Source organism: Accipiter gentilis, chromosome 10 (assembly GCF_929443795.1).
Source record: "Accipiter gentilis chromosome 10, bAccGen1.1, whole genome shotgun sequence".
In the NCBI taxonomy this organism is placed as follows: Eukaryota; Metazoa; Chordata; class Aves; order Accipitriformes; family Accipitridae; genus Astur; species Astur gentilis.
In genome coordinates, this window is record NC_064889.1 from 17,337,164 (window position 1) to 17,359,702 (window position 22,539).

The window sequence follows — 22,539 nt, forward strand, 5'->3', positions numbered from 1 at the left end:
GTTTTTTTCCCTCAAGCTTGTACCCCAGTTACCTCAGGAGCTAAGATACACACCCAAAAATGGCTCTTTATATTAGGCCACTTGTCACAAGAAATGTCACAAGAAATCTAAGGGGCAAACAAGCCTTTATAGAAACTTGCAAAAGGAAGAGGTGAAAAGATAGTTTCCTGATGCAGTCTCTAAGGAGGTTTCCCCACACTCTCCAGTCAGGGTTTTCTTCCAAGCCCATCATTAACTCCCAGCAACTCTGCATCTATCCAATGCCTGTTATAGAACTCCTCCTGGTCATCAAACATGCTTCCCATTTCCTAGGCCACACCACAGGAAGAGAGACTTTGACACATTTTTGCTTTTAAGCAATGCACGAGATGAGGAAGATACATCAATGCGTCTTTGGGCTTATAATGGTCCAAAATAAAAAGAAGCAGAAGGATTTAAAAAAAAAAAAAAAAAAAAAAGGTAGTCCTTGGTACATGTGTCCCGTGAAGAACATAACTGAGATGATAGGTTGTTTGCCACAATAATGTGATCATTATTTACCTGGGGCTACAGTAGAACCAGACTACAGCAGAGCTAGTGGCTGTTTAAACGGAGATTGAAGAAACCGTGTTTACCTCGTATAACATGAGTCGAACATCCGCTTGCTGGCTCAGACATCGCCTCAGGCTGCCCAGGATTTCAAGGCAGAAGGCCTCATTAGCTGCAGAATTATAGCAGGCATGAACATCTGCCTGGACCTGAGAGGGAATATTAGTCACATTATACTGCTTACAATTCTCAAATATCGCAACACAGAAGCAAGATGATAACAGGCCTAGCCCCTAAACAATCATTGAAATAGTCCTTAGTGTGCTGCCAGGCTCGTTATCATCATCATGGAGCAGTGTGAATGCTCCCCAGAATACTGGTGCTGTAAGAGAGAATGACTCTGAGAAGCAACATCCCTAGGCCAGCTTCTCTTTGCACATTGCACTTCACAAAGCTTTCCTTCCAGGACTAATCCTTACTGAAATTATATTTCCATTTTGGGGAAACACTCTGCTCTTGAGTTGTTTCAAACAGTGCATATTAGACACAAGACTGTCTCATACATCCACACCAGGGACTGCAGAACAGTACTTACCTGAGTGGCACCAATGGCCTGGCTGCACTGGGAAGAGGACAAGCTGCCCAGAACCTTAAAATTTCTTAACAGAAGCAAAAAGCCAGCAACCGCAGCTTTACGAGCATCGAGCTGCCTGCGAGTCAGGGAGGAAAGAGAAGCATAAGGAAAAAAGGAAGCAAGAAGCTCAGAAGAACATACAAGATCAACTCAGCAATGAAAAAGGGTCCACAAATAAAGTGACTGGGCCCAGTGGAACTGTATTCCCCAAGAGGGCAGCGCAGTCCCAAGTAGTAAAGAGCTTGGCAGTTTGCTGGGAACGCCCTTGCTCTATGCTCTCACAACATTCTATTTCCTTTCTGTCCTTGCAATGCTCACAGAGGTAGAGCCCCAGACCAAGACCCAAGCATTAAATGTCCCCCTGAAAACTGGGAGAGTCTCACAGAGCTCAGAGTTGGAAAACTCCTCACAAAAAGCTGGTGTTTTGCTTTGCTCACCGAAACCCCAGGTCTTTCCCAAGACCAAGTCCCTTGCCTTGAATAATAATCCTAAATTATGAATTCTGCATTCAGAACCAGACAGCCACTGCCCAACAAAATCCAGTCTATGATCACAGCATTTTGAAGACAGCAGGTTGGTTTGCTCAAAGCATTACCAAGACAACAAGCCTACTACTCTACCACCTTGTATGGGATCAGAGGGAAGGTGGCAGCTCAGCATTCTGATCAGTGGTTCCTTCCAGACTCTCCCTAGCATCTGGAGGTACTCAGCTGTGTAGACACATGTTGGAATTGTTTTTAATTTTGCCTACTTATTTGGAGCTCCCAACAGCTTTCTGAATTTCCAAAGCCTATTCAGCTGGGATTGGGATTTGTTTCTCAGTTCAGTACAGCTGTGACTGTATTACAGTTCTAGGCTAAAGGGGTAGGAGATGTCACCATCTAGTTATGGGAAGAACATAGTAAGAAGACACTTAGCCAAAACAAACAAAAAATACTTCTGCTCCAAAAACATAAATGAGTTGTAGAAATCTTTTCAAAGAATTCCCTTCCCAGCTTACCTGGAAAAGATAGCTTTTTGGAGAACAAGTATCAGGGAGTCCCTCACTGACATGCTGACTTTGAGCAGAGGCTGGAAAGGAAGATATACTTTGGAGAGAAAAGCACTAAGGCATGCCAAGCCCTTGGGGCATATGAGCTCATCTTCCTCAGGCCCATCTGGCCCTGCATTTCCAATACTGTCATTAGTACAGTAGGAGAACCAAAACATTTTAAAACAGTATAAAATTAAACCCAGAAAACTGTAGCAGTGAGACACCCTAGCAGATTAGTGAGGACACTGTGCAAGCATTTGGGAAAAGAACTGTTATCCCCAGATTGGACAAAGCAGGTAAAAGTTTAATGCGAGGGCAATATCTCATAGTGACATGGAGCTTGGAAGGAAAAAAATCAATGTGACAGCTACAGCTGTTCAGCTAAACACTGTATACTTAGTTTTTGACAGTGTGTAGCATCTGGGCATCTTCCAGATGAAAGGTCAGCACAGAGCAGTTTCAGTACCATGCCAGACTGCACCATATGCTTTTTGCTAAAGGGCACATGCAAATCCATGCTTGAAGAACAGTTCCATGCTACACCGAACAACCTACAGCAAAGTATGAAGGTTTATTTTACAAGGAGGGTTATTAGACCACGCATATAATTGTGGCCTAGAGCTGTCACTGGAACTAAACTAGCAAGGATATTCATGGAGAAATGCAAAGCTTTACCTGTACTGCCCGGAGGAGCCCTTGCACTGTGTCGATGGGCAGAAAGGACAAATTGTCAAAGGTCTCTGTAACTTTGGAGGATGAAGTCTGAAGCACAAGAGGAGCAGACACTACAATATTGGACAGCAAGTCTGAAAAATAAAAGAACAAAAGGAGCAGCTGCTGCCAAGGGGCCAGAAAAGCCTGAGCAAAAGATGTCTATAGAGCTAACAATTACAGAATAATCAAAGCCCTTCCATTACACAGAGAGGTCACGATAGGAAGAGCATAAAAAAAATCTGAGTTCTGGTGCAGGCACAAAGTGTAAAATGCTCACAACCCGGCTGAAGGGCCTCACCCCACCAGAGGGCACTGAGGTATGAGAAAAGGCTGCAGCACAGGCATCTGAGCAGCCCCACCGACTCCCTAGTACCTGCCCAAGGACAAGGAGGAAGGCAAGGCTAGGAATGTATAACAAGTTACTGACTGACGGATACCAACTTTCTGTGCATCAGCTGTTCCGTGGCAACTGCCTACAAACATATTTTTCACCTGTGATGAATACAAGGTAATCTGATGCAGCTGACACCTCAGTAAGAAGGGAAGGAACAACCCATTTTCTTGGCTTCAGGTCACTTCAGCAGGAACTTCAGAAAGCCAATCATTTCCTGGGCTGCATCAAAAGAATCATGGCCAGCAGGTCAAGGAAGGGTGATTCTGCCCCTCTACTCTGCTCTGGTGAGACCCCACCTGGAGTACTGCATCCAACTCTGGAGTCCTCAGCACAGGAAAGACATGAACCTGTTGGATTGGTTCCAGAGGAGGGCCACAAAAATGGTCAGAGGGATCGAACACCTCTCCTGTGAAGAAAGGCTGAGGGAGTTGGGGTTGTTCAGCTGGAGAAGAGAAGGCTCCAGGGAGACCTTATTGTGGCCTTTCAATACTTAAAGGGGGCTTAGAAGAAAGATGGGGACAAACTTTTTAGTAGGGCCTGTTGTGACAGGACAAGGGGTAGTGGTTTTAAACTAAAAGAAGGTAGATTTAGACTAGATGTAAGGAAGAAATTTTTTACAATGAGGGTGGTGAAACACTGGAACAGGTTGCCCAGAGAGGTGGTAGATGTCCCATCCCCAGAAACATTCAAGGTCAGGTTGGATGGGGCTCTGAGCAACTTGATCTAGTGGAAGATGTCCCTGCTCATTGCAGGGGAGGTTGGACTAGATGACCTTTAAAGGTCCCTTTCATCCCAACCTATTCTATGATTCCATAATTTGTTCTGAGAAGCTGTGTTTGGAGTGTCCATGGAGCAGGACAAATTTATCTCTCTTTCCTGTTACCTATGAAGTGGCTGACAGGAGACACTGCTTTTGTGAGGACTCTGTTCAGGACCTGCTCAAGAATATCACTTCTGATGGGCTCATGAACCTGAAATGAGAAAGAACAATAAATAAAAATCAAAACCTACATAAGTTTCAGATATTCCTATACCTCACAGCACAGGCATTGTGCAGTACAAAGCAAATCCAGATCTGACAGGTAAGCTGGGACCGGTTGCCAGAAGTCCCCTTTCAGCTAAATTCACACAGATCAATTCAGATTTCATCCCAGGCCAATCAGAACCAGCACATCAGAGGCGCACGCACAGTATACTCAGAACATAACGCGTCAGATCACTGAAGTGGTAAATTTGCATCCCACAGATGAAGACGCTGGTTTCAATCCTACCTCTGACAGATTTTCTTTGTACCTCTGAATTTCTCTATCTTCTCTCCAGTTTCTTGGAAACTGTAATAGGGATTATGCAAGTATCATGGTAGCTGGAGGAAATTAGGATTAGGTCTTTATAAGGATGGCCTCTTCCAGCTGGACAGGGGCAAATAGGAGACTAAATCTAGTATTCTTGGTAGAACACTCACGATGGATACAGCAGACAAGGTTTTGACACCATTTACCAAGAGAGAATAAGAACAGAGTCCCCCACCCACCCAAAAAAACCCTCTCCAAAACATACACTACCTTAAACGTTTCCAGCAGGATACTTGCTCCCAGTCTGCAAGCCTGCTGAGCTGGTGTTTTTGAAAGGCCATAACTGGTATCAGCAGCTTTTCCTCCAAAGAGCTTTTTTGGTTCATATGATTCCATTAGGCTGAAGCCAAGATCCACCAGACCCTGAGTAACATGGTCCCAGCCAAACGCACTGAGGAAAACATGAAACAGGCAAGGAAAGAAACAATTTAGTCACAGAAAAGGTTTAGATTAGAGCAGTTTAAAGTAAAATCTTCTGCAGTCATTCCAGGGTCCAAAGCAGTAGTGAGAGATGCTTGATCACTCCAGAGAAGATGACATCCCTCACAGCTCTATGACTGTCTTTAGGCTGAGGGACAGGTGCTCAGCACAACATGTCTTGCAGTCCTGCTTCTCCAACCATCAGACTTCCTTTCCAGTCTGAAGTTTTCCTCACTATGGGGAATGATATGCACTCAAGTCTGATCTGAATGAGACAGTAGGCTACAGTCAGGATGCACAAATACCCTACTGATCCCGAGATCTTCAAGTCAGAAAGGAAGACAGAAGAGGAATGCCTCACATCAAACTAAAGGACAGCTAGTGACAGATCACAGAGCTATCCCCACAGGATGTTTAAAGGACTAACCATGTGAGGCAAGAAAACAGGCAAGAAAATCTATCACTCATCCCTTGATCAGAACACAAACTACAGCCGGCAGCATGACTCATACTGTCAGCTTTACCAGTAAGAAACAGATAGGGTCCCAAGCAGTTTAGTCCTTTGTACCACCAGATGCCGAGATTTGAGGTAGAGGGGGCGGATTTATACAGCTGCATTTTGTTGCTTTTTTTTTAATTCACCAATATAAAACTGGGATAAAAACTGGATTTTGACACTGTTCCCTGCTGGCCTGGTCAGCAGTATTTAGCATCTCAGAGCATACTAGTGAGGCTGAAAGTCTCTCCCCTCCCAAAGCCCATTGAGCGTTCTGCAGCGTGTGGCAATAACACACCTATTTTTCACCACTTCCAGAATTACAGCGGTTACATCATACTGTTGAGGAAACAAATCCTGCAGAAACTTGGAAGCCTGAAGGAACTGCAGGTCCTTGCAGCTTCTTGTGATTGATGTTTTCAAGAAATCAAATATCTAGAACATAAAATCATTGAGTGTGAGGAAATAATCTTTGAAATGGGACCTGTATAGTCTTGGGTATATTCCAGTAAGAGCACCAGCCAGAGCACAAGTACCAGTACAGCCTGCCAAAAATCTTAACTCACTTCTTTCTCAGGACAAATACAACAACCTCATTAGGTGCCTCAAGGAGGGTAACTTGCTGCCAGATGCTCTTCAGGTGGCCAGCACAGAGCCAAAACATTAAAAAAAGACAACATTGCTTTTTTTCTCATCCTACAAAACCAAAGCACAAGAATCACAGCTCTGGAAAATTCTGATATTGCTCTGGGGTCTTTTATAGTGTTCAGTAAACTACAGCGTACCAATGATCTAAATGCCTCCCCACGAGCATCCTGAAACCATTTTAAGCCTAATTCTGATGGGACTATGACCTAACCATGCTTCCTTTCCTTTACAAGGAGTGCAGTGTACATCCCCAAGGAAGTTCTCTGCAAGCTTATCACCCACATACCTGCTCTTGCAGTCTGTGTTTTACTGCAACCGATAGCAAAAGAGCCACGCTGAAGGGACACAGGGCTCTACCAGGGTCCTTCTGTTGCTCTGTCTAGAAAATGGCAAGCAACAGTCAGAAAGCTTGTTATCTTCAATTGCAGCGTCCTGCAAATTCACAGAACCTATCAGGCACGCAGCTTTTCAAACATATTGTAGCACTTTTTAAAGTGAACATGACTGCGATCATAAAAATTATTAAATCCCTTCTACAGATAACCAATTAATTTTAAAAAATGCTGCTCCAACATCTTTAAGAACAGTGCCTGTTCCATCTTTATCGTACCTTTAGAAGTCTGATTAGTTCCTCGCCTAGGTCCTGATCCAGGTTGATAACAGAAACAATATGGAGAATAACCGTGCCTTCCACATGGCGGAGTTGGTCTAGGGGCATTGTGGCTACCTCAAGGTCCACTGATCTGTAAGTTTTATCAGAAAAAAACCCCAAGCCACTCAAAGCCATAAATCATTTCTTATATATCAAGGAGGACATACTTGTAAGAGGTTTAACAATTCAAATTCAAGGAGCCCTTGGTGAAACCAGGGTGTCCTGGTTTCAGCTGGGTAGAGTTAATTGTCTTCCTATTAGCTGGTGCTATGTTTGAGTTCGGTATGTGAAGAATGTCGATAACACTGATGTTTTCAGTTGTTGTTGCTAAGTAGCATTTAGACTAAAAGTCAAGGATTTTTCAGCTTCTCATGCCCAGCCAGTGAGAAAGCTGGAGGGGCACAAGAATTTGGCACAGGACAGAGCCAGGGCAGCTGACCCAAAGTGGCCAACAGGGTATTCCATACCATGTGACATCACATCTAGTATAGGAACTGGGGGGAGTGGGGGCGGGGGATCGCTGCTCAGGGACTAGCTGGGTGTTGATTGGTGCGTGGTGAGCAATTGCACTACGCATCATTTGTACATTCCAATTCTTTTATTATTACTGTTGTCATTTTATCAGTGTTATTATTATTAGTTTCTTCTTTTCTGTTCTATTAAACTGTTCTTATCTCAACCCACGAGTTTTACTTCTTCTCCCGATTTTTTCCCCCATCCCACTGGATGGGGGGGGAGTGAGCAGCTGCGTGGTGCTTAGTTGCTGGCTGCGGTTAAACCACGACACCTGGGCAGGACCAGGGTGACTACAAATACCCAGGCAGTAAAGAAAGGGGATGACAGAGAAAGAACTTACTGTGGAACCCTCTGTTCTTCCTTTTGTCTCTTATCCAACTGATTGAAAAAACTGATGATTCCTTCTAAAACAGTCTTCTTACTGCCCTGCAAGGCAGGACATTACAATAAGCCACTGCAGGGCCTGCAGTATCCCAGAGAACTACACTCTATTCCCACACCAATTACAAATGTCATGGTATCCTTCATTTCCCTACAGAAATCGCTGAGGTGGGGGGAGGTCTCCTGAGCCAGTCATTTCCAGATGAAGCAACTCTGGTTTAGTTTGCGTATTTCCTTTGCCTGCACTTATCAAAGAGTTGGAAGAAGCTGAAGCTCTCAGATGTTCTGGTTGTTCTAAAAGTTGTTATTAATTAGAAAGGATCCTTTATGTTATAATCAATTGGGAAGGCTTTCAGACTCCTAACCTTAAATCTAACAATACATTTTGGCCAGTAGACCCAAATGACCTCCTATAACACGCAAAGATCTTGTCTTTGACTGGATCATTTTGGCATTGACTTGGTCACAAATGAAGCAAACAAAAGAGCCAGATCACCCTGTCAAATGGCAGAGATGTCATTGGCAGCTACTACTTGCAGGAAGAGCACAAGAGATGAGACACTTCCAGTACAAGTCAGACTACAACCCAGAAGACAGTCATACTGCATAAGCTATATTATAGCATGCAGACCACAGAGCGTGAGCAAAAACCACGCTTAAGAACACCGAAAAAAACCAATCCTCTCTACTGCCTGCTAGGTCTACACTTGTCCCTTATTTCCCAAGTGTCCTGCTTTCCCCACAAGGAAGATCAAGATTGTACCTTCCTCTGAGCAGTCAGCTTTTTCAGGCTAGAGGGAGTTAAGAGGAAAGGAAAAAAACTACTGATGTCCTGCTGTGTCCTGCTCCCCACAGCACAGTTTGGGAACAATCAGAATGCCTGCCAAAATCCAGCCTATAGCTCAGTCTGTACATGTTTTTATCTCATGGTATATACTTAGGGGGAGGCCAGCTCCCGTGAGCTTTTACCTTTGCAGAAAGCAGCAGCAGCTGATAGACCAGAGGAGGAATTTCCTGCAGGTCTAATTTGGAGAACATCCTAAGGACCTTTTCCACCACAAACTGCAGCTCGTCTCCCGATAGTGGAATATCCCTGTTGGATCAAAGATGCAGCCTAATCATTTTTGCTAATTTCCTTCAGAATCCCACAGCAGATTCAACCCATAACTAGACAAAGGGTCCTAACATACAGACAGGCAGGGTGTGCTCCTAAAGTCCTTACCAGAAGCAGTTGCTACAGATCCCTAATACCTTATCACTGCCGCAGGATACTCTTCAACCTTTGATGCTTAGATCTCCTCCACATTATGCTTGTTCATTAATGTATTTTTAATTTGCCAAGGCTCACTCATACATGGAATAAAAACCATGATGTCCAGTGAAGCCTGCCTAGCTGGGCAGGTATGCCCAGTCTTTGGGACTTGCCTGCTCAGTTGCGTTTTGTACCCAAATGGATCTGATGTGGATATTCATCGACCAACCATCCATGGGGCTGTGTCTGGTATGGTCAGACCTCCTATTTGTACTTGCCCCAAACTACATGTGAAATAGGACATGGATATGACTACAGCACAAGAAAGTGGTGATGTTGAAGGGAAAGAAAGTTACCTGAACATGTTGGCAAGATGTATTACACTCCGAGGATCCCACCTGATAAAACAAAAATACGTTGGAAAATTGAGAGCAAGCAGAATTACCGCTTAGCCCTTCCCTACTCATACACAATTATTCAATGTCACCATTTCCCTGCTGCATTCTGATACTAAGATTAGAACCCAGATTTCCACTAGAAATCACCGCTCCCACCCTAACCACCCAGACTTATAATGGTTCTGAAATGCCCCAGCCTCCACAATAAGAAATGCCGAGAAAGGAATAAAAACAAGCACTTCCTGAGATCAGTTCAAGCAACACTATTACAATATCTGGGAACAGGGTGTTCCCATGCCTTCCCAGCCAGAGAAGACACCATCATGGAGGGCACAGATTCAAAGATGATAAAACAGGACACAGACGGTGACATCCAGCTCATCATGATGACTTTTTCAAAGCACGATATGAAGCATGCTGTTTTGCCATGTGACTAAGAGCTGGCAGGGATGTACATACTTGCTGGAGCACAGGGTATTTATCAGCTGTTTCTTAAACTCTTCCCCATTCAGTTCACCTGAAACAGCAAAAGTCTTTTAGAAGCTGATTCCAGAGGAAGGGAGGACAGGCTGGGGAGAAGGAACTGAGAGGGGTTACCTTTCCCATAAGCGAGACTCTCCTTTGAACTGGCCAATGCAGTGAGAACAGTGGAAAACAACTCCAAGGATTTCCCGTTAGACAGGCTGCCGCCTTTAATAACATCAACAAACAGGGTGGCAAGCTCAGCCAACGCATGGCCTGGCAGCTGGCGAGCCTGGGAGAAGATACAACAACATGAAAGAGCCTAAGGCAGTGCACAGAATTCAACGTATACATCCAAACCATCAGCAAAACCCAGCAAAAAAGGGGAATGTTTCTTAAGTGAAATGTTCCCCTAAAAGGGGAATTCAGCCCTAACATCTCTATTTTGTACTGTCCTTTATAGAACAGAGCAGTAAATCAAACTGATGTAATTATAGGTTTGGAGTTTTGAGTCTAAGCCTAAATATCCAAAGATAATCACATTTACACACACAGCAAATTCCAACACCAGCTTAGTCCAGAGTAGATCTGTGGAAAGGACACAACTCATCTTCCTCAGTGGCCTACTGAAGTATCTCAATCTACATAGGAAACAATATCCAGCAGAGCCCAGGAAAGCCAGACCAAATGAGCTACCTCCAGCATCAGCAGTCCTATGATTTCAGACACCTTGCCCAAATGCAGGTCCCCTGACTCCACTAGCAGGACACAGTGCTTGTAAAGCTGAAGCCTCCTGAGAACACCGCTTGGCTGGGAACAAGGGGAGCCTTACAATGAGAAAATAAAGAAAACAAATAAGGAAGGGAAAAAAAGGGTATTTAAGTAACAACATGTTGCTAAACAACAAGAAATTAGCAGGGCTAAACCGTCACCTGACTGCAACTCCCTATTTTATCTATCTGACAAAACAGATAAACAGAGCACAGAAAATGATAAACAGCTAAGCTCAACTCAACCCTGTTATCACACCCTGTGGTTCACTCAACCTGCTGTGGGAGACCAGCAAGTGTGAAAATGTTGAGAAGAATCAGCTTGGCAATTAAGTCTCAGCTGGCCACCCCAGTTCTACTCCAAGGTACCTAAGGGCTCCCGAAAGCAAAGCCCGCTTACAATGGTTCATTAAAAATATATTAGTCCAGTTTCCTCTTTCCCCATATCTATTTTTGGATGTCATCTTTCCCCGCGACAGCCCTGACGAGCCGGTTTTTACCGAAATTGACACTTCCTTGTGCTGCTGACCACTTACTTCACCCAGCCAGCCTGTAACCCACCGGCTCATTGCCAACCAGCGGGGCTGGGGCCACAGTCCCGTCCCGCCCCCCCGCAGCACAGCTCAGAGAACACCCACCTTTGAAGATCCCTCTTAGCAAAGCTGCCGTCTCCTTCCCCTTCAGGGCCTGCGTGGTCACCATATCGCCCAGCTGCAACGAGAAGGGGACGCCGTGAGCTGCACCGCACCCGAGGAGAAGCCGCCTTCGCCCGCCTGACAGGGCGCACGCCCCTCCCCTTCCCCGCAAGCAGGACCCTGCCCGCCGGGCACCGCCGCACCTCGCCCTCCCCCAGGCTCTGCAGGGCCTCCTGGAGCCGCTCGGGAACCTCCTCGGCCGCCAGCGCCAGGATGCGCTGGGCCATGGGGCCGCGGAGCAGCCCGGCCGGGCCGGGGACGCGCTGCCGGCGGCCGCCGCCGCCCTCCGGGCCTCAGCTCCGTCACCCCGAAATTCCCGCCCGGAAGTGCCGGCCCGTCACCCCGGCAACAGCTCCCGCCCCCGAGCGCTCACTTCCCTTCCCCGCCACCGGCCGCTCCCGCCTCCCGGGAGGTGGCGGGTTCGAGTCCCGCGGGGCGCAGGGAGCGTGGGGTGCCGAATGGCGTGGGCCGCAGGGAAACATGCGGGGCGTGGCAGCGTGGGGTGCAGGGCGGCGTGGGGTGCAGTGTGGCACGGGGTGCAGGCACGTGGGGTGTGAGGGCGGTGTGGGGTGCAGGCACGTGGGGGCGCGGGGTGGCGTGGGGCACAGGGCAGTGCGGGGTGCCAGCAGCGTGGGGTGCAGGCGCGTGGGGCGGGCAGCCGGGGGGGGACTGGGGCACTCGGCACAAAGTGCCCATTCAGGGCCACCCCGCAGCAGCAGCAGTGCCCGGCCCCCGCGAGTGCCACCCACGTGGGGTGCAGATATCTTCGAGTAAACCCCTTAATTCCAGGGGGCACGAGGGGTGGCCTTGGGCGCACGAGGAGGTTTAGCCCGCCTTTAAGCAGCGGGATTTAGCCGTAGGATACGGTGCCAGCACAGCGTGGGAGCTTTTGCAAGCCCCGTGCTCAGGGGGAGCGGGAGCGGATGCTGCCGAGCAAGGGGGAGCGGGTTCGCCTGGGGCCAGGGACCGTGGGGAGGGGGATAACCAGACCTGGCTGGGAGATCCCCAAAGGGATTTGGCCACAACACCTTGGGGTGGGTCCTCCTTGGGTGGGTCCCTCGTGGGGCTGCCACCTCTCCCAGGACCCCTTTTCCCTGGACCAAGCACCCGCTCGGTGATGCCAGGGGTTGCGCGTGAATCTGCAAAACTATTTTATCTGCAATGAGCGTGACGGCCAGGTCACCACGGTGGCCGCAGGAGCACAGGTCCCCTCTGCCACCCCCATACCGGGCTGTCGGGGAAGCCCTGCGCTGACGGTGTCCCCCTGTCGTGCACCGTTGGGCTGCAGACAAACATCCAACAAGCACTAGGAGGGAGCTGAGCCTTGTGCCGGGGCTGGCGTGGGAAGGGGATGGGGAGGTCGGGGGGGGGTCTCCCGTGGAGAGGAGCATGCGGTGCCCCTGGCCACGGCGGCATTGCCCGCGGTCTTGGCACAGGTCCGGGTTTTCCCTCCCCGCTCCCCCCTGCCCTTCATCTGGAGTCTCGTGCCTTCCTCCTCCCTCCCTCGCAGCGGGGCCTCGGCTCTGTTTGCAGGGCAGCCCCGTGGAAACCAAATCCGTAAATCCCAGTGGCATTACAAAACATGCCTTGTGTAAGCCCCCTCAGTCCTGCTCTGGTGCTTAGCCTGGCCCTGCCACCTCCCCAAAATCCCCATCGTGGTAAATGCCCAGCCAAGCTCCTCTCCTAGGCTTGGGGAAAGAGTTGTGCACAGCCCCATCCTCTGCACATCCTCACCCAGCTCCCACAACGCTGTGCCCAAAAAAAGTTAAGGCTGCAAGGGCTCCCCTGCCCCACACAGCTTCAGCACGCTGGGATGTGGTCGCCCAAAAAGCCTCGTCCCGCTGCACCTGCTCGTGGGCTCAGCGTGGGCCCTGCCACATCCCCGGGCTCCCCTCCCTCGTGGGTCCACGGCATCGCCCCAGGGGTGGACTGGATTCCAGTTCCCAAAGCTCTGAGCAGGAAACCATCACTCAAGGGCATGATAAAAAAAAGCCACCTGTCCATGGTTTTTTATTTGAAAAGCTGAAAGGGGCCCTGCGTGGTTGCTGGTTTGGGTGGCCTTATTGGGGAGGAGTTGGAGAGCCCCAGGCAGGACCAAGCCCAGGAGCATCCTCTGCCATGGACCCATCCCCGCAGCCAGACACTGCTCACGTGGCCAAATTCACAGCGGGACCTTGCCAGGCTTTTTGGGGCAGAAGCAGGGGAAGAGACCTGGCCCGCTCTCCCCAGGGGAGCAGGCGGGGATGGCAGGCTGCCCGCTGCCTGCCTCTGCCCCTGCCCCGTGCTAATGAGCGAGTTACACAACGAGAAGCTTTTATACTTCGTTAATCGGGTCCGGCATCCCAGCCCGCCCCTCCACGCACGCTCTGGCCTGCCGGCAGAGCCCCGGCTCCCTCCTTCCCTCTCCTCAGCTGCCTTTTGTAATGTTTTAATGGGGTTTCTTGCCTGGGTTTGTGCTGACTTAATTACAAAGCTGCAGTGAGTTGATGCCTTGTGACGGTCTAATCCCAACCCGGTGACTCTACAAAGCTTTCGCCCGGCTATCTTGCTGCTCCACTCCAGCCTTGCCGTCCGTGCGTCCATCTCGGCCCCGCGCACTGACCCTCTGCAGACGGTTCAGCTTTTCCTCTCCCTGGTGAGTATCCAGGACTTTTTCCACCTGAAATAACTTCATTGGAGACCACCATCCAGACCTCCCTTAACCTGGCATCTCCGGGGTTGGGATTGCTTTTAGTGGCTGGAAAAAGGGGATGAACTGGTGGGGAAGAAGATGCCCCTGGGAAGTGGTTGAACTGGAGCCAAGCATCCCTTACACAGCCTGGGCTCAGAGCCGGTGCTATGGCCGGGCAGGGGCAGGGGCAGGTGCTGAAGTTGGATGAAGGCAGCCCTCTCCCTCCTCCCCATGCATGGGAACAAGGTGTTTCACCCAGACCATGTTGGAAAGATGCCGAGAGGCTTGCAGTCCAGCGTTGCAGCTGGCGATGGGCTCTGGGCTGGAGTAGTGGGGCTCAAGATTTTGGGAAACACTCTGAGGGTAACGGGGTAATAGAGATAAAAGGCAAAAAAAGCACAAGCTGACTGGCTGGCTCGTTGGCCGAAGCTGGGTGCTTGCCTCTGCCTGTACAAAGGTGGTCTGAGACAAAACAGCACTGGCTGAGCTCATGGGGTTGGAGGTCCCCATGAGATGCCCCCAACCTCCAGCGGAAAGGCAGAGCCAGAAAAAAGTGTGAAGGTGTCAGATGATCAATACCCACATTTTTAAGCTGCTTTTGCAAACATCCCTGGTGTTTCTCAGGCTGCTCAGCCCCTAGCAGGCAGGCAGAGATGCGGGCAGTACGTAACGGAGCCAAGGAGGATTGGGGGTGTCCTCTGGGCACACACCTCCACCCCTACCTGAACAAGAGGGGCAGGGATGGAGCATGGGGGGGCTGCGGAGGCCATTGGGATCCCCACTGCTGCTGATTCCTCCTTCCCTCTCCCAGTGTCCTGCAGCCAACAGAGGACAGAGGACGACATGTCTACAGTTGTGAGTACTGCCTCTGCACCGCCCCAACCCTGGGCTCTGAGCATCCCTTCTGTGCACTGCCGGCATGGGGTGCACCCCACGCACCCCTTGCCTCCCCAGCTGCTCTCAGTCTGCGACAGGGAGCCTGGGCGGCACACAGCCCATCCCCATCCCATTGCATGCCCTTGGGTGCGTGTGCGGTAGCTCTGCTCTTCCCCATAGCCCCCTACCCCAGACCTGCAGTGGGTAGGGAGCTGGGGAGACCTCACATCCTCTCATCACCCCCAGACGGGCACCTTCCGCATCGTCTCGGAGGAGGAGCAGGCCCTGCGCACCAAGCTGGAGCGCCTCACCACCAAGGACCATGGCCCTGTCTTCGGGAGGTGTGAGAAGATCCCCCCGCACACCCTGCAGAAGGTGAGGGCGGCCACAGGGAGCAGGTGCAGCCCAGGGCTCCTGCTCCTTCTTGGGGGCCAGAGGAGACCCTCGACGGGCTCTTGTGTTGGGAGGGGCTGCACTTACCCCAAAGGGTCTGCAAGGAGGGAACTTGGATGACCCTGCCCTCCCCGCACTGGGATGCTGCAAGGAGCATCACTACACTCCCCCAGCTTTTGGGTGCCTAATGACCTCCAGGGTGTTTTGGGGTGTGTGGGGGGCATCACTGAGCTGGGTCCCCTCTCTGGTCCCCTCCAGGCAAAGGACGAGCTGAACGAGACGGAGGAGCAGAGGGAGGTGGCGGTGAAGGCGCTGCGGGAGCTGGTGCAGGAACGGGCAGGCGGCGAGGAGGTGTGCAAGGCGGTGGCCGAGAAAGTGCAAGGGAAGGACGACTCCTTCTTCCTCCGCTTCATTCGCGCCCGCAAGTTTGACATCCACAGGGCCTATGACCTGCTGAAAGGTGGGGAGGGGTCCCAGGCTGTGATGCTGGGTGAGGACAGGGGTACACATCCACCAGCAGCTCCCAGTCCTGTGCTGGTGCCTTCTAACCCCCCCGGTCTGGGCTGTGCCGGCAGAACAGGAGCCTGGCACGGGAAGGGGATGAGGAGAGAGGATAAACAGAAAAACGCAGGGCTCGGGGGCTTGGGATGCAGGGGAAAGAGTTGGGATGGGGAAGGACATAAATGAGGGTGGTACCAGGCATCCTGCAACGCCAGGACAGTCCCATTCCTTGCTCATTTACCAGACAAAATGGGAAGAAAAATGCATTTGGCAGTGGCAGGCTATTTCATTTGTGCAGCAAACCCAGCTGGTTTGGGCTGCATCCTCTCGAGACCCCCACACCCTATACACACCCCTCTGTATCCCTGTAAGGAGCTGGTCCTGCACCCACCCTGATGCTTCTGTGCATGGTGCCTGGTGGGCTCAGCACACCTGGGACCCCTCAAGGGTAGGGCACAGGGTGGGGGGCTTGTGGCACCCCCTCCCCACACTGAGAGTGACCCATAGGGATGGAGGGGGAGTGGGAGGGCAGCCCGGGGGGTGGCTGCCGGCAGGGCCCTGCCTGGCTCTGGCTCCGCTCTTCTTTGTGTTGGCCTGGAGGATAATGAGTTGTAATTATCAGCGCTGGCTCTCAGACGAGAGGTTTTGTTCGTCCACGTTTTCCCAGGACCCAGGACGAGATTCCTTATTTTATGCCCGCAGGGTGCCAAGGGAGGGGAGCTGGGGAACATCACCCAAATGAGGAGGAAGGGGAGAAGGGAAATGAGGGAAAAAATGACTTCATCTGCTTGTTGAGATGTCGGAGAGAAGGCAGGCATGGGAAGTCCCTGGCATGGGGAGAATAACGCTGAGCATGCTGGGGCTGAGGCTGGTCTGCTGCTGAGCTCCTTTTCCCCACCTTTGCTGGAGGAGACCGGACCCATGTGGACCCCAGGCACAGCCCGTCTGCAGCTCTCGGGCTCAGGACCAATGTCTCACCATTGCCAGTCCATCCTATCTCTGGGGCCTCCCCCAACTTCCCAAGGCCAGGTGAGCAGCCATTTTCCTCCCCAATTTCTGCCTCTCTCCAGGCTACGTGAACTTCCGCCAGCAGTATCCTGAGCTCTTCGACAACCTGACCCCCGAGGCCGTGCGCAGCACCATCGAAGCTGGCTACCCCGGCATCCTGGCTAGCAGAGACAAGTATGGCCGGGTTGTGATGCTCTTCAACATTGAGAACTGGGATTACGAAGAGATCACCTTCGATGAGGTCAGCTCAGCCCAGCCCAGCCGTCACTCCCAGAGCAGCACGGTCCTGCTCCTGGGCTTGTCCCGCTCAGCACGTCTAAGTGCAGCACCCCTTAGACACACATATACATATGTCCACATGCAGCCTCCAGCCGGTAAATCCAGGCTGAAGCAGATCTGTAGCCCTTTGAATTTATCCTTCCAGGGAGTCTGGGAGAGCATGGTCCATACCAAAGGGTTCACCTTCCTTCCCCCTGACACAGTGCAAGATGCAGGCCAAATTCAGTTGTGCATCCCCCAGCCCAGGTAACACGAGGTGAAGAAAGGCACCACACCATAAAACCAAGGTGCTTGAGGAAGGAGGAAACTGAGGCATAGGGCACAGAAAGGGCTTCTTGGCAAAGAGGTCTCCAGGCATGTAACTCACAAGTTCTCCAAGCTCCGTTTTCTGCTCCGCTCTGAATTCGGTGGGAACATATCCTTGATCCAGACCCGAGATGTGCCCACCTTGAAAGGGGAACATGGTGGTTGTTGAGCATCCTCTGAAATGCCCTCCTTGCTCTGAAGTCCTGGGCCTGGCTGCAATGGGCAGGCTGGAGTCAAGCAGACCCTGGCTAACGCTGCATGGGGGTCTTCCTGGGAACCTCCTGGGGTCTATGGGAGGTGAGACCTAATACCAGACCCTGCTTCTCTCCACCAGATCCTTCGTGCCTATTGTGTTATCTTGGAGAAGCTGCTGGAAAATGAAGAAACCCAAATCAATGGTTTCTGCATCATTGAGAACTTCAAGGGCTTCACCATGCAGCAGGCATCAGGGATCAAACCCTCTGAGCTCAAGAAGATGGTGGACATGCTGCAGGTGAGGTGGCAAAGCGGGCCCTGGGGGAGCAGAGAGCTCAGAGAAGGGTGAAGGCAGGGCTAGCAGGGTTTGGGATTGCCACTACACTGGCACCATGAGAAAGCACCGTGGAGAGGCTGTTCCCCGGCACACGCTCCTTCCCTTGCCAGCTAATTGGCTAAATCCTGCAAAATGGATCCTATTTTTCTGGCCCCAGCCCCCTGCCCTCTCAAATGGCCAAGCAGAAGCAGTACCACTACTCCTTGCAGCGTCCTACATCATGGCCTGGAAGCCTTTCCTCATCACCGTCTCAGCCCAGCCCCATCCAGGCTGGATAGAGACTCACAGGCACTCCAGGATTTCTGCCCTTAGACCAGAGGCCAAAGACACTCAACTCTCCCCAGGGAAGGAGGACAGCAGAGATGTGGTCCTTCTCGTGGAGTGGGAGCAATGAACCATCTGTGAGGCTCTTCAGCTTCCCTGGTGGTCCTGGGGTTGGGACAGCTGATCCTCTGGGTCCATCAAAGAGAGAAGGGAAGATTGGGCAAGGGGAGCCATGGCAGTGCTGGGGTGTCTATTGCTGCCTGCCCAGATCTGCAGGGCCAGCACCCTTTGTAACTGTCTGTGTCTGGGTTTGGGATCCTAGGACTCCTTCCCAGCACGGTTCAAGGCCGTCCACTTCATCCACCAGCCTTGGTACTTCACCACCACCTACAACGTGGTCAAACCTTTCCTGAAGAGCAAACTGCTGGAGAGGGTGAGTGTGGGAAAGGGACCTGGAGGCAGAGGCACATCCCTGGGTGAAACAGAGCATCTGGGAAGAGTTGCCCAGGTCCTCTGCTGAGGGTCACTCCTGTCTCCAACCAGGTCTTTGTGCACGGGGAGGAGCTGGAATCCTTCTACCAGGAGATTGACATTGACATCTTACCAGCAGACTTTGGTGGCACCCTGCCCAAGTACGATGGCAAAGCAACTGCAGAGAAGCTCTTTGGGCCCCGCATTGAGGCTGAAGACACGGCACTCTAAACTGGGATCCACTTCCCCTCCCCTGTAAAATAGGATCAGAGGTGGCCCTCTAACCCCAACCACCTCCTTATTGTAGCATTGATTGAATGACTGCTCGTGATGAAGCGCTCTGGGCACGTTGCTCCATGCCTGTCCCTCTCCTCCCCAAACCTGGCAGCAGGCTGCCTGGCAGCCCTGTCCCTCCCTGGCAGAGCATCCTTCCCTTGGGAGCCAGCAGGAAAAGGAGGCCACCAGCCCTCTCCCACAGCACACGCTGAAGCTGCAGTGGGACGACAAGGAGAGCATCTGCTCTGGGAAGGGAGGGCTACAGCAAGGGAGAAGTAGTGTTTAACAGCAGAGCTCCAGGGTCCCTTGGGGCAAGTGGCCAGGAATAAGGTTGCAGCTTTTTGGGCACAAGTGCTGGCTGCACTGCTTGTTCTAAGGAGGCCAGGAGTGTCGGTGCTGTCCCCCCATCATTGACTGCCCTTTGGCACAGGGGCCAAGGAACTCGCCACCTCAATCGTACTTGCATCCCCGAATGAGCTCCCCCAAGGCTGGGCAAGGACCCCCAATTCTCAGTTATCTGCTCTAACCAGAAAAGAGAAAACAGCCCAAAAGATGCAAACAGGGCCCAGCTGGCTCTGCCTAATACCTGCTCAGCCAGGCAGGCAGGGAGGAGGAACAGAGACTGCAGCAGCCACTAAGACCAGGAGGTGGATTTTAACTGCAGGACAGTGAAAGACAAGCAGAATATACCCTCCTAAACCCTTCAAAAGCCTCAGCACAGCTGTTTCTCCTAGCACTGCATCATGAGGGGGAGCTCAGTCAGGGAAGCCCCACCAAAAGCTGCCACAGAGGGCAGAGGAGGGTCCTGGCCCAGCAAACAGAGCTGTGTCTGATGCTAATGCTGATCAGCCCTTCCTAACATGGAGCCAGTGGGACCAAGATGGGGAGGAGGGAGGCAGAAGTAGCTGCATCCCAGGCAAAGCAGTCTGTTCCAGTTCACGAACCAGGCATCTCCTCCAAGGAGCTGATCAGATACCCGTTTCCAGACCATCTTCTCCTCCCTCGGCCAGCCATAGAGCTTGGAGAGGAGCAAGTTGCTGGTCTCTGCCCAGGTTACCTTCTTGTCCGTTAACCTGGTCCTGCAGCATGCCCTATCCCCGCTCTCTCCCTCTCAGCCTTGCAGCTACACACGGGTGCCTTTCATCAGCCAGAAGACCACACCTCCACCCGAAGCTGGCTGAGGTGGAGGGTGCTGACAAGAGCCACATTCATCAGGGCACTGGCTCAGGCTCAAACCAAACAGGACATCGGCTCTGAAGCTGCAGGGAGGATGGGGCCTGTCTGGGCAGAGGTGACTGGGGTTAAATCTGTTTTCTCCAGCCTCACCAGCATGGCTAGTCTATGTGTGGCGAGTCCCAGCCTGAGGCTGCGCCAACTTTGTGCGAGAGCCCAGAGGGAGAGCAAAAAGTACTTCTCTGCTGCGTTTGGCTCCTTACTGTGCAGCGCTCTCCACGGGGCCGGGAAGCATCTGGAGGCATCTGAAGGAAACCACACGTGACAACCCTACAACCATCAGGCCAGTGCAAAAACAACAGCACAGCTTGCTTGGGACACAGAGCAATTGCAGCTCACTTGTAAAAACAGAAGACTAAAAAAAAACCAAACAACCCATATGCACAGAAGGAGCGCCACACTGCTGCCTCTGAGATTTGGACTGGGACAGGCACAGCTCCTGGGAGGTCCCTGTGGCTGCTCACCACTGCTGGGACAAATTGTCAGCCAGTAGCTTGCTTTGATGGGGAGATGGAGAACAGCAGAGCAAACCAAGCAGGGAGCATGATCCATGCCCGCCTCAGCTTCCCCCCAGAGTGACTCTGACCAAGCCAGGAAGGAGTTTTGAAGTAGATCTAGCAGCTAAATCACAATGGCCAATAAACTAGAGATGGAGCCCAAAACACTGCCTCCCACAGAGCAATTCTCATTACAGGGGAAGAGCAGCAACAGTCCTGGCCCAGCCCAGCCACCCCAACAGCTCACCAGTCCCAGTTACCCTCCACATCTGTCTCACTTGGTCCATAGGTAAAACACCACACACCAGTGAGCAATTAGCATCAGTCAAGTAGTGCATTTGGCAGGGCTTTTCTATGCTGTGGGCTCAAAGATGTCAATGGCCTGGCTGGAGATGGTGTTGTGTGTCTCCTCTGCCAGCAGCTGAAAGATTAGAAAATCCACTTGCTCTCAAGTAGGGAAAAATAACAGATTAAGATTTCTGCAGAAACACATGAGCCAGAAGCTTTGCCACACACTCCAGGGAAGCTATCATCCTGGAGAAGAGTCTTTCCACATGCTGCAGGAAGGGCCACAGCTAAGCCCTCCATCCTGCTTTGGGTCTTAGCCCTGGGCACAGCTGTAGGTCTGGCTCTGGAGCATTCCTCCAGCCAGCAACCTAGTGATCCTAGGAGAACCTGGGGGCTGACACAGGACTGTCTCAACCTGCTCTTATCCATGAGCAAAATTAGCCCTTCAGTATTTTCAGGGCAGGCATTCAGCTTTTTAAGCTGATGCCATCTCCCTTCTCCACCAGAGTGGTATCAAAGAGCTCTCTTGGCCAGAAGACAAAAAGCAACTAGGAAAGGCTTGAGCATCACTAGTGCTTGTGTCACATGCTGCAAGGGAGAGAGGGGGAGAAGATAAAGTCAACCCCCACCTAGCTCCCCAAGTTGGGCTCAGGGAAAGCTGAGCTCTATCAACTGCCAAGAAAGCCACACGCTCCTTTGTTCAAGAGCCTGCTAGACAGCCTATGCTTAGCCACCAAGCCCAGCCCCAGCAGATGTGACAGCCAGGGCAATTGTTGGATGCTCCTATATATAGCAGGAATTGTTAAGACTGCCTTCTCCCTAGAGGCTTTCTGTAACAGCTCTGTCCTTGTTCTGCTCTCTGGAACAGAGAGGCAGAAGGCATCTCCAGCTGGAGATGACAGCATGGCAGGGGCTGGCACACCAAACATGTTTTATATACAGCCCCTGTGCAGTCTTCCCATTTACCTGCTTGATACTCACTTCAGCTTTCAGTGGGCAATGGAGCCAAGTCTTTGAGAGGTAGACACAGAAGCTGCAACAAGTGAAAGATGGAGAAAACACCCCCAACACTGCCACAGCTCTTGTCCTCCCCACCCCAGAAATATAGGACTGCAAGCTTGAGGTTTCTCCCTCAAAGGAGGGATTAATTCACATTTCCTAGAACAATTAGGACCCTTGCATTTACCACTAGAATAGCCAACTAGTGGGTCAAAACAGAGGCAACACCATAGTTCATGAAACAGGAGTTACTGACAAAAGTTGTCCTGTCTGGAAGTGAGGGAGCAGCAAACCAACTCCTGCCTTAGTGTATACCACAGGGGTATAAGGACAGACTTCCCCCAAGAGTCTTGTTTTAGACAGCACTAGTGAAAAGAAACTAACATCTAATACTAATTCACATGTAAGGCCTGGGACTAAAGGATTCCTCTTGTTCCTCCTTTAGCTAATCCAAACCTCATAACTGAGGGAACATGTTCAGATACCCAGTTGCATTTTAATCAGTATTACCTTGTTAGTCCAGTATACTCCCACATTAGATTATCTTCTCCCTACTGCTGAAGAAGTGAGTGAGAAAGCATGGCTGCTTTGCCTGTCAAA

The 22,539-nt window shown here is 51.2% G+C and overlaps 2 protein-coding genes across 2 annotated transcripts in view; one reads left to right on the top strand and one right to left on the bottom strand.

The window, feature by feature from the left end:
• The window catches only part of FANCI (FA complementation group I), a 25,458-nt gene extending 13,814 nt beyond the window's left edge, over positions 1-11,644 (bottom strand). Inside the window, exons 1-17 of the mRNA XM_049812450.1 lie at positions 11,489-11,644; positions 11,289-11,361; positions 10,577-10,707; positions 10,016-10,172; positions 9,878-9,935; positions 9,377-9,418; positions 8,738-8,861; positions 7,728-7,813; positions 6,830-6,962; positions 6,506-6,598; positions 5,870-6,006; positions 4,866-5,046; positions 4,187-4,274; positions 2,871-3,001; positions 2,163-2,233; positions 1,124-1,238; positions 615-737 (exon numbers count right to left, since the gene is read on the bottom strand). Of these exons, the coding sequence (XP_049668407.1) occupies positions 615-737; positions 1,124-1,238; positions 2,163-2,233; positions 2,871-3,001; positions 4,187-4,274; positions 4,866-5,046; positions 5,870-6,006; positions 6,506-6,598; positions 6,830-6,962; positions 7,728-7,813; positions 8,738-8,861; positions 9,377-9,418; positions 9,878-9,935; positions 10,016-10,172; positions 10,577-10,707; positions 11,289-11,361; positions 11,489-11,572 (1,827 nt within the window). The 5' untranslated portion in view covers positions 11,573-11,644. The remainder of the gene's footprint in view (positions 1-614; positions 738-1,123; positions 1,239-2,162; positions 2,234-2,870; positions 3,002-4,186; positions 4,275-4,865; positions 5,047-5,869; positions 6,007-6,505; positions 6,599-6,829; positions 6,963-7,727; positions 7,814-8,737; positions 8,862-9,376; positions 9,419-9,877; positions 9,936-10,015; positions 10,173-10,576; positions 10,708-11,288; positions 11,362-11,488) is intronic.
• A 2,016-nt stretch (positions 11,645-13,660) lies between these two features.
• RLBP1 (retinaldehyde binding protein 1) lies at positions 13,661-22,456 on the top strand. The gene is made up of 8 exons (XM_049812119.1): positions 13,661-13,980; positions 14,828-14,871; positions 15,139-15,267; positions 15,544-15,745; positions 16,857-17,035; positions 17,714-17,872; positions 18,498-18,608; positions 18,719-22,456. The coding sequence occupies exons 2-8, from the start codon at positions 14,860-14,862 to the stop codon at positions 18,875-18,877; spliced, it is 951 nt and encodes a 316-aa protein (XP_049668076.1). The 5' UTR covers positions 13,661-13,980; positions 14,828-14,859; the 3' UTR covers positions 18,878-22,456.
• Positions 22,457-22,539: the final 83 nt, after the last annotated feature.